The sequence below is a fragment of the Cervus elaphus genome, chromosome 21, assembly GCF_910594005.1.
Source record: "Cervus elaphus chromosome 21, mCerEla1.1, whole genome shotgun sequence".
Lineage (NCBI taxonomy): Eukaryota > Metazoa > Chordata > Mammalia > Artiodactyla > Cervidae > Cervus > Cervus elaphus.
This window is the reverse complement of record NC_057835.1, coordinates 56,815,113-56,828,525: the sequence shown is the minus strand read 5'-3', so window position 1 is coordinate 56,828,525 and position 13,413 is coordinate 56,815,113. Positions and strand designations below refer to the sequence as shown.

Here is a 13,413-nt window from a genome sequence, read left to right as displayed (position 1 = left end):
TACAGGTCTCAGTTCTTCCATGTTAGTCAAACCATCACTGGGCACATCACTAAGTAGTCCTCCATTTAGCCTGCAGTGTATCTGCTGTGCATTAATGTGAAGATATATTACATTTGGTGAAATTAATGAGCTTCCTTTACCCTAAATGCCACAAGCTCTTTCAACAAAAATATCATGCTTTAAAAGAGGATGATTCTCTGGTTAAAAACTATTAATGTTACCAATGAAGGCAAAGTAAATTCTCCTGCTCCTAGCCAATGTTTCCAGACCTGCTTTTATGTATGTAAGACTTTTATATGTAAGACATTTATAGACTGTGTTAGCATTACTTCATTTTCAGTACATTGTTAGTATCAAAAAGTGCGATTTTTTTCTCAAATGTTCTTTGTTGTCTAACCCTCCAAAACCGGTGATGTTTGTAGCTGTAAATCAAGCTTCAAAATCCCAAAGGTAAAATCTGGTTTTCCTTTAGAAAATGAAATTATCTAGTCCCAAAACACAGAATGTGCTGTTTGCTTAAGTTTTGATATCGTCGTAGCCTCCATTTCTCTTATAAAGGGTCTGGCTCAGTGGGCCATTTTTTCCTAAGTAGTTTTTAGAACTTCAGAATCATATAATTAGTCATGGAAGTCTACTTAGAATCCCAAAGCACTTTTTTAATTTAAAGAGCACTTTAACTTAATGTAGTTCTGCATATAATTTTCTAAAATGATGCAGTCTGAGCTTTGATGCATTAGAAATGGATTCCGTGATGAATTTGCAAACCACGGAGTTTCAAAATGAGAGTAGAAAGTGCTCAAACTAACCAGTTAACCAGTTCATCGGTAGCTGACGCAAAGGTTATTGTTAAACTGTACTTAGTTATTTGAATGGCAGTATTTCTCTCTTTATTGCAAACTCCAGTTCCTGAATTGCTTATGTAATTTATGAGATTTTAATGCAGCTAATATTTAATGGAACTCTGAATGTAAATTATACATTTAGAAGGTACTGTGCAACCATTTGTATGGATTAATAACTTTTGCAATGTTTGTCCCTTAGTTATAGTGGACAGTGGAACTCCACTGAGCTCTTTTGGAAGTATTATCAAGTTACAGTCTTGCCTCTTATTATTGGCTGAATTCACTGTTATATCCCTGATAAATGTATTTTTTAACAAAATGATTTCTTCATTCTTGTGTCTTATTTCTATATGCTTTCCACCAAGGTGCATGCTCCTTAGTTGACTTACTTGTCACTGTAGAATGTTGCTTTACATTCCTATGTCTACTGCCAAGGCTACAAATAAAAGCTATCTTTGCAACATTAAATCTTTCCCTGCCAGTGTAGGTTTCTGCCTGCTGTCCCTTTTCTGTGCCATTGAACTGTGCCACACTTATGGTCTTCTTGTGGGAAAAGAAAGACTTTTCTTCTTTAAGATTTTAATGTGTTTCATAGTGTATTGGTTTTCATTAAACATTGTAACTGAACTGTACATCTAATTAAACAACCATATTTCAGCTGGACCTACACGTGTATAGACCTTCTGGATCTCATACAGACCAAATATACTGGGACCAGTTTTTCTCTTCAGAGGATTAGCTTGCAGAAAGCATCAGAATCACAGTCTTTCTATGTGGATATTGTATACATTGGACAGACATCTACAATGACAACATTGGATGGTACATAGTATCATTTCATATCTAAAACTTAAACCTTGTAAACCTATTTTGTACTAAAATCTCATCATAGATGTTATTTATATTCTGTAGCTTAGATAGAAATGTTAATTTGTTTCATCTCAATAGTATTGTGGTTTAAATCGTGTTTTTAATGAATAGGGCTGGGGATTATTCTAAAGATGAAAGCATCCTCATTGTAAACTTTGTCATTATGGCAGGAATTAGCTTTATAATTCTGGATTCTATTTATAGATAAGCACACTGTGGAAGGGTGGCTCAGTCGGTAAAGAATCTGCCTGCAATACAGGAAACCCCTGGGTTCAATCCCTGGGTTGGGAAGATCCCATAGAGAGGGCATAGCAACCCACTCCAGTACTCTTGCCTGGAGAATCCCCATGGACAGAAAAGCCTGGTGGGCTACAGTCCATGGGGTCACAAAGAGTCGGACACGACTGAGCAACTAACCAACACCACGCTGTGGAAAACATTCTAATTTTGCCTAGTTTGATTTTTGAGAAATGAATCACCAAGCTAGAGATCTGTTCCTAAAAGGCAACTATTGCTGTTGACATCTGTCTAGTAAGAATGAGCTGAAACTTTCCATGGACTTTATGGTGATAATTAGTAAAGCTGTAAATGAAAACGTTATTTCTGATAGTTTTAGTATTTCTTTCTAGTTATGTTAATAGACTCATATATGTGAAATGTGCTAATAAGATAATAAAAATTAAACTGCAGTCTTCAGAAAAGTGAAAGTGAAGTTCACTCAGTCATGTCCGACTGTTTGAGACCCCATGGGCTATACAGTCCATGAAATTCTCCAGGCCAGAATACTAGAGCGGGTAGCCTTTCCCTTCTCCGGGGGATCTTCCCGACCCAGGGATCAAACCCAGGTCTTCCGCACTGCAGGTGATTCTTTACCAGCTGAGCCACAAGGAAGCCCAGTCTTCAAAAAAAAAAAAAAAAAAATCAGCCTAATTCCAAACAGTCACCTTAATAAGTGACTTTTACCATATTTCAGAAGAGTTTTGGAATCCTTTTCTTTGGAACTATTTTAAAACTAAATGTTACTATTCTTACAGTAAGAATAGTAACATTTAGTTTTAAATGTAACATTGCTTACAGTAATGTTGCTATTACTGTAAGAATCCCTCCTTTTGAATCCACTATCCCTGGACCTACTTTGTGATTGGTGGAGCACAGAAGACAGCTGATTTGTGCTGGGTTAAAGGGTTAAAGGTCCTAGTGAGCACCACATTCAGGGACCTACGACAGAGCAAAACTAAGTGGCCGGCAGAGGGCTGCATGGAGCCCAGAGCTTGGTGGCTTTTCAGTATTTTGTTTAATTACCGAAAGAGACTCATATATCAAAAGACTTCAAAGCTTTATGTTCTAGAAGTGAAAGCTCGCCAAGCCTCACAAACTACTTGCCTTAAGGTCTTTTTTCTAAAAGTTTATTTTAAACAGTTTAGTCCATGACACATGAATATTATTTGATGCTTTTTTTTTAGCAGCAGAAGCTATGCAATTTTATCTCCCATTATTTTGTTTATTTGTATTCTTTAGTAATGTCAAAGAGAAGACTTCCAGCATTAGCAGATAAAGGAATATTTTTAAAGGACTTTCAGGTGAAGCAAACCAAAAGTAATGGATCGAGAATAACTAACCAGTATTCTGTCACCATGACATCATATAATTGCAGTTATAACATACCCATGATGGCTGTGAGTTTTGGGCAGGTAAGCTTAGAATTTTACAAGTAACTATTTTCAACTTATGAAACATTAGCTTTGACCTAGTAAATGTAAAACATTATTATGAATAGATGACGCAGATTAGATATCTTTTAATAAGACAAGACAGTTATTCTAAGGATTAAATGAAGATTTAGAGGCTTGAAATTGAGCATGAATTTTTACATTGACCATAAAAATTCACTTTAAGCATTAAAATTTTTTAAAGAAATGTATCTATGGGGAAAAAAGAGGAAATAACCTTAAGAATCAGCTAGCCAGATTTAAGTTTTAAATCAGCTAGCTAGAGATTTCTCTGTTGATGTAAAATAAAATGCTGTAGGCTCTCCCAATAAAGACCTTTGAACACAGATTATTGAAAGAAAATATCTACATTAGGTTGTTAAATTGTTTCTGTTATAAACACTGTTTATTCTTTGTATCAAAATAGATAGAAGGGGAAGAGATGGTTTTCCATAATTCCAAAAGGATCTAAACAGTTACTGTTTGAGTATGAGATCTGCGTTAAATGTTACAATTATGAGAAGAATTTTCCATTAAATTTTTACAAAATATTCAATTAGTTATATAACCCCACAGCAAACCAAAGCCGAGTATAATGCATTCAAAATTCAAGGTTAAATAATAATTAAATATTATAATTTGAGTCTCACAAAGAACTTCCTGTTAACAGTTTTATGATATAAAAGACTGAAAAACTATGTGTTCTGCAAAAATTACTTTTACCCCATCCAGATCCAATGTTTTAGTCTTAGTAGCTCTAAGATAAACATCTTAATGTTTTTCAGTCTTTGAGCTGTCTAACAAAATGTATCGTATGTGTATGTGCACATACTTAAATGTCCACATGAATGAATGGTTTTAAAAACTAACTTTGAGATCATTGTAGACTCATGTGCAGTTGTAAGAATTAATACAGGAATATTCCCATACCTTTCACCCATTATCCCCCAATGGTAGCATCTATAAGCATAACATAATAGCACAACAGGAGAATTGACTTTGACACAGTTTACCAACCTTATTTGGATGTTGTCAGTTCTACATGCTTTCATTTGTGTGTGGTGCGTATGTGTACGATCCTTACACACAGTTTTTTATTGCATGTATAGATTCAGCTGACCACCACAGAACAGTTTCATCCTGAGAATCCCAGTGGATACACTTTCATTTAGCCACACCACCTACCTCCCTTTGCCACTGTCTTATATCTGGCAACCACTAATTGTCTCTGTAATTGTGGCATTTACAATGTTATATAAATGGAATTAGACTTTATATAATCATGCTAGCATTAATTCTTTTGATATTGACTTTTTTCACTCTGAGTAATTCTCTCAAGATCTCTCCAAATTGTTGTATATATTAATAGTTTGTTCATTTTGGTTGCTGAATAGTGTTTAATAGTATGGATGCACCGTAAGTCTATTTAACCACTTAATTCTTGAGGGACATTTGAGTTGTTTGCAAGTTTTGGCTGCTTGAATAAAGTTACTATGAACATTCATCTGTGGGTTTCCATGTGACATAAGTTTTCATTTTCTGAGTTAATTGCCCAACAGTGTAATTATGGGGTCATGTGATAAACACATGTACAGCTTTATGAGAAACTACTATACTCTTTTCCAGAGTGGGTCAATATTGTTTTAGCTATTCTAGGTCCTGTGTCTTTCCATACAAATTTTGAAATAAGCTTGTTAATACCTACAAAAATCTTGCTAGTATTTTGATAAGAATTGCATTAAACCAATATATTCTTTTGGAGGGAGATTGACGCCCTTACCATATTGAGTCTTCTAATCTATGAACGCAATTTGTCTCTCCATATATTTAGTCTTCTTTGCCTTTTTTCCCCAACATATTTAACTTTTTGGTTACATTGACCAGCATTTTGTAATTTCAGGTCAGATTCAGTACATATTTTGTTACATTTATATATGTTTCATTTTCTTTGAGGTCGTTGTCATGGATCTTATACTAAGTTCAGTTTCTCCATGCTTGTTATTTTCACATAAAAATATGATTGGTTTTTGTGTGTTGCTCTTGTATCCTGCAACCTCGCCAAAGGCCATGACTTATTACAAAGTAAAGGCACTCATGTAATCACTTCAAGATAAAGAAAATCATTAGACCCCTGAGAGCCTTCTTTGTGCCTTTTCCTTATCATTGGATTATTTGCCTACCTCCCTAGATAACTACTATTTTAACTTTACCAACATTAGTTAGTTTTGCTTTTTTAACTCATCACATCAATAATAATACACTATGTATTCTTTTGTTTGATATTATGAGATTCATGTTGTTGCACACAGCTAGCTGAAGTTTGTTCTTTTTCACTGTACAGTATTCCATGGTGTTAACGTACAACAATTTATCTATTCTGTTGATGGGCTTCTGCACTATTTCAAGTTTGGGATTATTATAAATAAAGCTGCTCTGAACATTCTTGCACATGTCTTTTGGGACTTACATTTGCTCATTTGTGTGGGCAATAGGACTTATAACTTTAAATTCCACAAGATTAACAGGGATCAGCAGCTGGAGAGTATCATCTTCACTGTTAGAGTTACAATCTATGAATGTTTATCTCACACATTGCTTCTGTCACTTGGCACTTAACATTAGACAGGTATTTCCTGAATCTGGATTAGGCACTGTATTGACCATATATTTCTTTATATCATTAGTTAAGTTTTCAAGTTTCTGTATGTTATTTCTCCAAAAAGGTTTTTAATTTTTTGATAGCCAAGACCATGTTTCCTATTTCTTTGCCTCACCACCCAATGTGATTAGCATTGTACCTTGAACAGAATGCCTGCTCAATAAATATTTGTTCCTTGAGTGATGGCGGGCACTCTCTGAATTAATGAGGTATTACTGTGGTTCCAGCTGATTGCTGCGCAGATGACCGCGTTGACTTGAGCCTCATTAGTGCAGCCATGTCGGTATGGCCTGTGTTGATTTATGTGACTCTCCTTAATGTTCTGGGGAGTCCTGAATACCTGAGGCTCATTTATGTCATGTCACAGGACTGTACCCCGGTGAAATAGAAATCATGTTCGCCAATGTTATATTTAATCATTTTATCAATATTTATTTTGGAAATTAGAGAATCACAAATGAGACAGAGAATGAGTCTGTTTATAGAGGAAATAATTGGCCTGGGGAGTCAAAGATTCGTATTCAAAGAAGTCAAGCAGCATCTCCACCTCTCAGTGGCAGCTTTGACATTCACGCTTATGGACATGTTCTCACAGGTACATGAAAAAGTCCATAACTTTGGTCTGTGTATCAGTTGAACTATACTGATCTAAATAACCATCATAAACATTTCAGTGTATGTCTTTTTAATGTTATTTCTTTATGTAATTTATAGAGTTGAAATCTTCATTAATGTAAAGCTAAATTATTGAGAAAAAATGAAATTTTCATGTTTTTTTCATCACCTCACCAGATACCCTAGGTTAAATTCCCAGAAGTTTGTTTCTCTTTTATGTCCATAGCTTATTGGTTACCTATGAAATTGCTTTTTTTTTTTAAGTATTTGAGCCAAGGATCAATGTCTGAGGTACATTACTCATGTAATTTTTGTTTCTAAAAAATATGTAAATTTGTTGCATAAGCAATATGGAAATTTCATGTTTTTCCATATTAGAGGAGAACAGTTGGTTTACAAGTGATAAAATACATCTCATGTATGTTAAAGGTGACCATGGGTCTTCCCCAATGGCTCAGCAGTAAAGAGTCTGCCTGCAATGCAGGAGTCATAAGAGATGTGGGTTCGATCCCTGGGTGGGGAAGATCCCCTGGAGGAGGGCATGCCAACCCACCCCAGTATTCTTGCCTGGAGAATCCCATGGACAGAGGGGCCTGGAGGGCTACAGTCCACAGGGTCGCAGAGAGTCAGGCACTACTGAAGCAGCTTAGCATGCACAAGAGTGACCACGGTTTTGTGAATTTTTGATTCCCACTGTTTGCTGTCCTTCTGCGAGCGCAGGTATCCCCGCTGCCGTGTTGGCCGCAGATTTGCAGTTTGCTCTCCAGAGTCTAAAAGAAGTGGGACAAGTCTCGGTGACCCGAGAGGGAGGCTGTGCTGGATACTCATGGCGCGTCAAGTGGAGAAGCACGTGTGGAAAACAGCCTCTCCTGCAGGTTCCCTCACGTCACCTGGGTTTTGTTTTCTTCTATGTTTTCTTTGCTGATTTGCACCCTGCCTGGTGCCAGATAGACCTGGAGACTGTGTGTATTTTAAAAATGCAAATGATAGACTAAACATTGAAGGAATTCCTTTCCATTCCTTTCCATAAAAGGAAATTGAGGGAAAGAAGATTGTTCAAAATTAAGTTGACCAGGCATTCTCTTTTGTGGAGAACAGCTGTTGGTGCTTTATGCCTGACATTCTATGGGGGAAGTTCAGGAATATATGGATTAGAAGACCCTTGACAGGGGCAGGAAGAGCACAGACAGGGCCAGTCTCAGAACTGAATCTGCGTAAACTGAGGGAAGGCATTGTGTAAGGGGGAGGGTGTACTGGGGATATACTCTATGGGGGGCCAAGCATAATCTGTCGTGCTGTATATAATTCTATCTTTTCACTAGAGCTGTATTCTGGGTCCTTGGATAGTTTTCTGGTTCCAAAGATGACCTTTTCAAGTTCATAACAGAACCACACTTTTAAGTGTTCATCTAATGACTTTTGCTTAGAGTGTGCTTGGGAGTACAGGAGTAAAGTCACATTAGAATATGTGAAGGTGAAGGGTCTGGAAGAGACTTTGGGCTCAGATGGTAAACATCAAAAGTATGCTTTCTAGTGATGATGAGAGTGTGAGAGGCCCTCTTATCCTCACCTACTATTGGTGAGACAGTAAAATCAGTAAGGTCATTTGGGAGGATAATTTAGTTGTGTATACCTTATGATTCAGCCATTTCAGATCTATAACTCCATTCTACTGAAATAATAATACAAATAGGAAAAGAGATAGGTACAGAGTTAGTCAATGCAGCGTTATTTGTAATAGTAAAAAAAAAACAAAAACCCTAGAAATCTAAATCCCCATCAATAGAAAAATAGTTGTTAAAATGACACAAACTTGGCATGAATACTGTGCAGCCATGTACAGACCCACATATATTCACCTGGAAAGATGTCCTTGACAAAAGGTGGGAAAAAATACAAAACTGCTTTCGGAAAATAACAGAGAAGACTCAAAAAAGTATATAAACGTAGAATATAATATGCCATACATAGACTGGATGTCATACAGATGTGGGCCTTATTTTAAGAAAGCACATGTCCTGAAACTAGACTTAGAAAAGTCTGTAACTGAGACATCTCTAATGACTGATGTCCGCTTGGTACCTCTGCTGGTGTCTGCACACTCTTCCCTTCATTCTCCCCTGACCTTATTCATTATTTCTGCTCCTGGTCACTTTGGCTCCCACAGACCCACCACGAAGACTCCTCTCTCTTTTCTAGCCTCTGTATGCATGGGAAGGCTGCCATGTTAGCAGTGCAGCTTTGGAATGACCAAAGTATGCATATTGACCTGATTTGGTTTCATTTTTACCACTGGCAGAAAATATAATCTCATCAGTAGATGAAAAACCAGGGGTAGTCAGAGGCCAAAACTGCGAAAGGGGAAACATTGACTCTTGGGTGGAAAGAAGACCACATTTTTTCAATTATTTAAGAATCGTTTATCAAAATGGTCATTTTTCAGAAAGAGCATAGAATATTTTGACAAAATCAAATTCATAAATTCGTGTTTCTCAGACATATTTTATTCTAAATATTCAAGTTAATTTTAGTCATTTAATTCAAGTTGTGATTGCTGCAATATATAATAATGCAATGATGTTACCAGTTTTTTCTTTGATAGATATGATCATTTTTGAAGAGGCTTCTTTTTTCAAAAATGTGACCAAATGGTTTTGAAGTTTTTTCATTTTCTGACATTACGCTTTTAACCATTCTTAAATTTAAAAAGAAAAACTAGTGTGGTCATATTTATCATAACATTTCTAGTGAAATAATCTTATCTAAAAATAGATCAATGATTCCAATGTGTTTGGAGAAAATGCTAACATGACCGTTACAAGGATAAAGGAAGGTGGCTTATTCAGACAGCGTGTACCGGGAGACCTACTTCGTACACCCAGCAAACAGCCACAGGTATTTTTGAAAGTTTATTCATAATTTTAAACATATAACTATTTTGTAATAAATTAAAGACCCAGTAAAACTGAACAGATGACATCTTTATATTTATGTGACTGTTTGTTAACAGAGGGTCAATTCCATAATATTATTTCATGACTTTTGGGAAAATTATTAATATCTTCTTTATGATAAAAATGGATTTTAAGCTTTGCTGTTAGTATTTGAAAATATATCCTTTCATTTAATCTTTGTCATATTTCTGTAAAGCGATTATTAACCTACCACTTACTGAGAGGGAATTAAAGATAAAGAGTAAGGAGTTTAGGTGATTTTCTCAAGAGCAACCTTTGTTTTTATCCATAGCACTAATTACCCCCAGGGCATAATGTGCATTTACTTTTTTTGTTAAGTTTTTGGCCTTTTGCAACTCTGTGTCCTACCTCTGCTAGAATGTAAGTTGGGTGACAACAGGAATGTCATCTGTTTTGTTAAATGTACTTATCCATTTATAGCTGTGCCCGATATAATGGACACATTTGCAGAATGAGTCAATGAAATGTCAAAACAGAAAAAGTATGAGTAGAATAAATTTTGGAAACTAGCAAACAAGCAAAATTCCATTACTTTTCTAAATCCTACATATATTCGTTTAACCATGCTACCTCTCTTATCCCTGTGTTTGTTTATTTGTAGGTTGAAGTCTATATCAATGAAATTCCAGCTAAATGTTCAGGCAACTGTGGGTTTACATGGGAACCCACAGCTACTCCTCAAATCCAGGCCATAAACCCTTCCCAAGGTAATCTCTTGCTTTCGAATTTGGAGTGTAGGGTGGAAGACAATTAGCAAAAATGTAAACTCTGATAGTGGTTAAGCAGACAGCTCTACATAGAAAAAAATGTATCAAATCAGAAAGCTATGGAAAGATCATTAATTTCCTTAGGGAGAAGTATCACTGTTGACATTGGACTCACTAGTATTCCACTTTTCCCGGTTCACCAAGTTAAAATCAATATCTAAGATTTCTGATATTGAGGCAGTTTTGTTAAACTCTACTAGCTAGGATTTTTTCTGGGATCTTTCATCATATGAGACCACTTCTTCTAGGAGACATAGTACTAAAACGTCAGTAACAGGACAGCTGCTGTTTAATAAAAGAAAATAATTAGGCCCTAGATTTGAGAATAAGAGAGAGAAAAATTATTGCCAAGAACTCAGTCTAGAGGGAACCATCATGAAACACCTTCATGGTATGTGATTACTTTTAAAAAATGTGATTACACTTTATGTCTGAACTCCCAAGGGTTGAAATAAACAGAATGACTAAGGATTGTAAGGGATGGCTTTTTTTCAGACAGAAAGATAAGCTCAGATACTGTAATCACTTATTTAGTATTGATGGCTAGTAGGAAAACTCACCTGCTAATTATGTCAGCAAGCAAAAAAACCCATTGAAATCTTTAAAATATCACATTATTATGTTGAAAGAATATATTCTTCAGGCTTTTATCATAGTGTTATAATTGTTATAATACTTTTTAATGTAATTATTATACTAATATCTTTTTATAGTATTATATATAAATTCATGTTATCCCAAAGTTAGTATCACTACTGTAAAACCTTCAGAACTCTCAAGAATAAAGATTTCATGGACTTTAATTTGGTTTTAGTCCTTTGATATTCTTATTTTTGAATCCATCCTTGTATTTTGTAATGGATTTCCACCTTTGAATTCCACTTTGGTATTCTTGTTCTTGAATACATCTTTGTATTTTGTAATGGACTTCCACTCTTAATTCTTGGAAATAATATTTGCTACTCAGTTAACGTGAAGCACCTTTTGCCTCATTTTAAATGTAAAACTAATAAAAAAAGTAAGTATAAATAATGCTATTAAAAACACCCATTTTCTCCTCCATGAATATTTAACAGCTGTTAACACTTGTCATAGTTACTTCAAGTCATCAGAAAAAAAATATAGGAACAGCTATAGTTGTCTCTAAGCACTATGCTCAGAGCTAGTGCCCTATCACCTTCCCCAGCGACAAGCACAATAATTAATTTTGTCTGTATTCTTCCATGCCATTTTAATTACCCTTTGTGTATAACACAGACATGGTGAGTTTTCCACTTTTTAAGTTTATCCATGAGCTATTTCATTGTAAATATCATTTCCACCTTACTTTTGTCATTCAGCATTTGTTTTGAGAAATATATGGTTTTATGCATATGTAATTAATCAGCTTAAAATACTTCGTAGATAAACCAATTTATTTGTTCCTCTATTGATGGACATTTAGACTGTTTACAAGTTTTTTTGTTTTTGCCCATGACTGTATTGAGCTTTCTTATGCAAATCTACAATAGCATAGATACTAGAACTTCTTTAGGATTTGCATCCTACATATGGATTACTAGGTATATGTGTATTCACTTCATTAGATGACCAAATTGCTCCCCTAACTGACTGTACCTCCAGTGGGTATGAGAACATCATATTATCCAGACCCTTGCCAACAGTTAATAATATGAGTTTTCTAATTTTGGTCAATCTGATGTGTTTAAGAAGTTATCTCATCATTGTTTTTAGTTGTCTATTCCTTGGTTAGTAATGCACAGGAACATCTATGTTTCTTGGACATTTAGATTACTTCTTCTTCTGCAAATTGCTTGTTAACATTTTATATCCATTTACCAGATTGTCTTTTTTCTATCAACTTGCACTGGGTATTATGGTTATCGATTCATTGTGCGTATCTTTTCCTAGTGTATCACTTATGATATGTTTTAGTATCTTGTTCATGGAAACATTTAATTTATATATGCTTTCCTTTATGGTTAACTGTGGCTTTTTGTATCTTACCAAATCCATCTCTACATGAAAGTCTTAAAGATATTTGACTATGTTTTTTTCTAAAATTTTGAAGTTTTGATTTTTCATTCTTACTTAGCTATTTAAATCCATGTGAAATCTATGTTGTGTGTGATGTTATATAAGTAGGGTGACCATTTCATGTATCGATCAAACCTGGATAACTTAAGAGTCAATGGAGAACATTCAGTATAAGATGCTGGGCCAGAGAGGATAAGCCTGGAATACCCCAGGCACTTTAGGATTGGTGTCACTCCAGCTAAAGTAATCATATCCTATTTCAAATGGAAAGTGTCCACTACACTACTTGTATAGTTTATTCTTTTTTCTTGAGTTTCTTGAGTTTGTTCTGTCATAGTCTAAGTTACCACATGGGGATGTCTGTTTAATTTCTTTGTCATAAGAATAATTTTCCTTTACTTACATCATTCCATACTTTGAGTCAGATAATTCTTTCCACTAATCTCTATCAACACACAGATTCCAAACATGAAGCAATGTGCAGTAATAAAATGGGAAAAAAATACCATTGCTAAATAAATGTCTTTTTTCCCTGCTTGCTTAAAGGCTTATTATTTAAATCTTTTAGAAGGTAGGGTCATTTGCCTCTGAGAAATATCTGATTTCAAAGCAACAGATTCTATGTTTTGTCATTTTAATATTGTCATTTGTATTTATCATTTTCAGGGTCTTATGAAGAAAGCACAATTCTAACCATCTCGGGTTCAGGATTTTCTCCTAGTTCATCTGTCTCAGTCTCAGTTGGGCCAGCAGGTTGCTCTCTTCTTTCTGTGAATGGTAGGTTCTTTTAAAATGATTATTTTTGAGTCTAATTGCTTTTCTGTAAGAGATAATAGAATCAAAGATCAGTGTTACAATAATAATTTTCCTATAGAGTACCTTTGGGGTCATGAAATTGGCTAACTGCTCTAAATAGATACCCTATCTTTTTAATCTTTG

General features: G+C 35.1%; 1 protein-coding gene across 1 annotated transcript in view; it reads left to right on the top strand.

Moving 5' to 3' along the window:
* Positions 1-13,413, top strand: part of PKHD1L1 (PKHD1 like 1) — a 167,617-nt gene that overhangs the window by 51,765 nt on the left and 102,439 nt on the right. Inside the window, exons 22-28 of the mRNA XM_043880265.1 lie at positions 1,501-1,664; positions 3,231-3,403; positions 6,528-6,675; positions 7,416-7,570; positions 9,468-9,590; positions 10,272-10,377; positions 13,141-13,251. Coding sequence (XP_043736200.1) covers positions 1,501-1,664; positions 3,231-3,403; positions 6,528-6,675; positions 7,416-7,570; positions 9,468-9,590; positions 10,272-10,377; positions 13,141-13,251 — 980 coding nt within the window. The remainder of the gene's footprint in view (positions 1-1,500; positions 1,665-3,230; positions 3,404-6,527; positions 6,676-7,415; positions 7,571-9,467; positions 9,591-10,271; positions 10,378-13,140; positions 13,252-13,413) is intronic.